The sequence below is a fragment of the Centruroides sculpturatus genome, unplaced genomic scaffold (assembly GCF_000671375.1).
Source record: "Centruroides sculpturatus isolate CEXI.00-Female unplaced genomic scaffold, Cexi_2.0 scaffold648, whole genome shotgun sequence".
Taxonomy (NCBI): domain Eukaryota; kingdom Metazoa; phylum Arthropoda; class Arachnida; order Scorpiones; family Buthidae; genus Centruroides; species Centruroides sculpturatus.
Genome location: NW_019392627.1, coordinates 406,232 through 410,207, shown reverse-complemented (window position 1 = coordinate 410,207; position 3,976 = coordinate 406,232). Strand labels below are relative to the sequence as shown.

Below are 3,976 nucleotides of genomic sequence, written 5' to 3'. Positions count from 1 at the left end.
TAAAGTATAATTTTTTTTTGTTTTTATATTTTTCAATAAATTTATTTTGTTTGTAAAAAATAAAGAAATAATTTTTAACGATACAATAGCCACGATTATTATTTTAAAAAGTTTACATTAGGCTTAACATCGACGAAACTTCAACGCGAAGCGACATGCAACAGAGAAAAATTTCAACATGGGATAGGTTAATGTATTTTTTCGTACATAATCAGTTATCCGAAAAATAAGTTATCCGAACAATCCCAGTCCCCAATTGATTCGGATAAACGACGCTCTATTGTAATTACAAAATCGTTCTCTTAACTCGTTTCTTAAAAAATATTATTTAAATTTACCGGATAGTAGATCAACAGAAAAGAATTGCAATTTTTATAAAGAAAACAAAAAGTTTTGTATTGTCTTGTTTTGTTTTTTTTGTGTTGGGCGAGAGCTATTAGGCTATGGTGCCCCGTGGTAAGTTGTGACGTGCAATGTGACGTAGTTAGTAATTACAGTATATATTTTTATACGCGGGGAATTTAATATGCCTTCCGAGAGGTGTTTTAAGGGTAACTGGCCTCTATTCAGGCGTTACAGACGTGGAGAAAACCCAGAAACTCCACGGGGCCAGCCCGTGCTGGAGAAGCATTTATAATTTGTAATTATTAACAGAAAACACAAGTATTGTACTGTTTAAACTTTGTCTATCATTATATTTTAAATCACACTCACTTCATTTCATTTTATTTAACGTACTGTATAACTATTTCAACAAAGTTGACAGTGTAAGATTGCCGATAGGGGTAGAAATATGTCAAGATGTCGAGGGGTCGCGAGGAGTCGTATGTGGGCGATCGTCACTGAGACAGACTCTACGGTTACAAGAAACCCTTCAACACAAAAGATGCTTACAAGATTTTCGCGATCTTGGAGTTCGGATCCTATGATATCAATTGACATTTCACCCACATCAGTTCTAAGTCGGCGGCGACCTCGGGGTCTTCCTCTCCTTTTCAAGATAGTCGCAAATGAAGGAGTGTCCTTGGTTCGTGAATGAGTCTCGATGATTCCGGGACGATGCGGTCGACTTCCGGTGTTGGGAAGATGTCGGGAGACGGAGACGAAGATGGGCACAAGACACACACACAGCAATTGGTCCGACACTGGGAAATTTCGGGGGAAGAATCCAGTGGCGTACCGTGGGTGTCAGCCGCCCGGGGCGGAGGGAAATTTCGCCCCTCCCTTATTTAGGTATTTCAATTTAAAAGACCAAAATTCAGTTTTGTCACAGAACAAGCAATGAAAAATTCGGTGGTAGTGCAGCGACCTGTTTAAAATAGTTCTATTGGATATTAGTGGTATATATGAACGCGAATGAATCGTACAAGCAAGAAGAAAAAAAAAGGTCAACAGGTTTCGCAGGAACTCCTCGGATGAAAAAGTTACTAGTTCACCCGGCGGCCCCGTCCCTCACCACCCGGCAGCCCCATTGTGGGCCTGGCCGAACCCATAATGGGCTTGCAATAAAAGGCCCTCTTAGTGCCCACAGGGTGGAAAGAGTTAAAAAAAAAAAGTTCACCCGGCGAGCCGATTGCCGGACTGTCCGGACGATAGCACTATCGTAGGCGCAATGCAAGTATAGATTAGGATGTTTCAAATTTTTACAAGATATTATTATTATTTATTGTGAAATTTTGCCGCGCCCTAAAAAGTGCTGCCCGGGGCGGGCCGCCCCTGCCGCCCCCACTACGGTACGCCACTAGAATCCGTCGCGTCCTTGAATTCCCGGGGTTTATTAATTTCCGTCCTCGATTGTTCATTCTAATCGGTGGCTTTTCCTCGTTCTCGCTTTCTAAATCAGTGTTTTTTAACAGGAGGGCCGCAGCCCCTGGGGGTTCATAAGAAGTTTGCCGGGGGTCGCCAAATTATGCTAAATTTATGCATATTTGGTGGATACAAAAACAAAAAAACGCAATCGATTGCGATTAGATGCCTGCATACGGATAGCATTACAAACAATCGAACCAAGAATTAGCAAATTAGTTGAGGATATTCAGCAGCAAAAATCTCATTAAATTATTTTCGAATATTTTTTGTTTTTTCTATAAATTTTTAAATGTTTCTTATTTTATTTTCTGTTAAAAATCAATGAGTTTTTATGTTTAATTGTGAAGTCTGAATGTTATTTAAATAGATAATGAAATAATAAAGTTATGTTTTACATTTATTATATAAAAAAAATTAAGCAATAATTAAAAAAATCAATTTATTATAGATAATGTAATTTAACAAATATAAATTCTTATTAAAAAATGGGAGTCACAAAAAAATTATGAAATATTTGGTGGGCTGCGAGTATAAAAAGGTTAATGCATACGTCTGGAATTTACGATACTATATTATTGATCTATGGCAGATTTTCATAAATAATAACTATTGTTTTACTCTACTATTGTTGCTAAGGCGACATTGACAATATCCGTCAGTTGTTTGTTTATATATTCGTAAAATGCATCACATACCCGTTATCTACGTCAAACCAGATGAGATTATTAAAGATTCTCCAAACAAGGAAAGTATTTATCGAATTATAAAATCGGCGCCTCCTATTGAAAAGAAAGAAAAAAGGTAAATAATACTGTAGCAACATAGAAATTTCTCATTTATGTGCATCTGTACACATAATATTCTTTAGAAATAACTTAAATTTATACACTATAGATATGTTTCAAAATACAAAGATATAGTGAAAAGAGAGTATTTCAATAAGATCGGTTTAAATCATACCATGGGATACGAGAAAGTACCTTTGCCGTCACCACAGAATTTTTTAAAAAAGCATAGTAAAGAACCGGTGTTACCTCCAAGTATGAAAACATAGAATTTGTTTTATTATTAAGACTGCCTATTGTAATAATTAAATCTGAATCGTTGCAGGAAAACTATTCAAGTATCCAGAAAGTCGTAGAAAACCTATGATATCAATTGGCATTTCACCCACATCAGATTTACCAGTTAAAAATTTTTTAGTAGAAAATGTACGAAACGCTATTCAAATGACACCACCAAAATTAATTCCTAGACAAGTAGATAATAGATTCGGAGATTGCATGGAATTGGAATCATCTGGATTGTTACCTAAATATTTTAGAAAAAAAGTAAGTGTAAAAAGACTATAAACCATTAATAAATACCTTTATTTGATTTTATAAGAGGTTTTTTTTTTTAAATTCTTTTTGCCCTATTGGCACTAAAAGGGCTTTTGTTTAGTAAGCCCAAACCTGACCGAACCCATTTTATGGATCCGGCCAGGTTCACAATGGGGCGGTCAGGTGGTGGAGGATGTGGCCCGACATATCCGGACAAACCACTCATCGAAAATTTCTGGGGTTTTTCGATCTGTCCAGATTCGATCCTGGATTCCAAGAGTGATACGGCTGCACCTTAACTCCTCGCTCATCTGAACGTCTAAATAGCAGGATAGTGTGGTGAGGTTAAGTCGCCGTTTTACTGTTCTGGGGACCCGGAATCGATTCCATGCGAGCAGTTCCAGGCGTTTTTATGAGCGGTCTGTCCCGAATATATCGAGCTTTTCCTTCACCACCACACTACTTCTATTGTTGGCCTGGCCAAACCTACAATAGGAAAAAGGCCTCCTTACTGTCCACTGACAAAGGAAAGTTTTCTCATGTTAGTCTTATATTTTAATTAATAAAGTGTATATCATTCGATAAAGGAAAAAAAATCCAGCAACGAATTACAGTAGACCCCCCCTATAACGCTTAGATACGTTCCACGTTATTCGAATTTTACGTTGTAGGAATCATTAAATACATGAGCCAATCGCAGCCCAACACGTGTGAAGTTTACGGACTAAGGCTGTTTGAAAGGTTTTCTTCTATAAAATTAACCGATTCTAGACTAATTCCACTCAACATTTCCAAAACACGTATAATTTTTTGGGAATAATCCGTATAAACTATGCTATAAACAA

At 37.0% G+C, this 3,976-nt stretch overlaps 1 protein-coding gene across 1 annotated transcript in view; it reads left to right on the top strand.

Moving 5' to 3' along the window:
• The first annotated feature begins 2,374 nt into the window (after window positions 1-2,374).
• The window catches only part of LOC111617789 (enkurin-like), a 4,116-nt gene continuing 2,514 nt past the window's right edge, over window positions 2,375-3,976 (top strand). Inside the window, exons 1-3 of the mRNA XM_023359087.1 lie at window positions 2,375-2,610; window positions 2,704-2,849; window positions 2,920-3,140. Of these exons, the coding sequence (XP_023214855.1) occupies window positions 2,492-2,610; window positions 2,704-2,849; window positions 2,920-3,140 (486 nt within the window). The 5' untranslated portion in view covers window positions 2,375-2,491. The remainder of the gene's footprint in view (window positions 2,611-2,703; window positions 2,850-2,919; window positions 3,141-3,976) is intronic.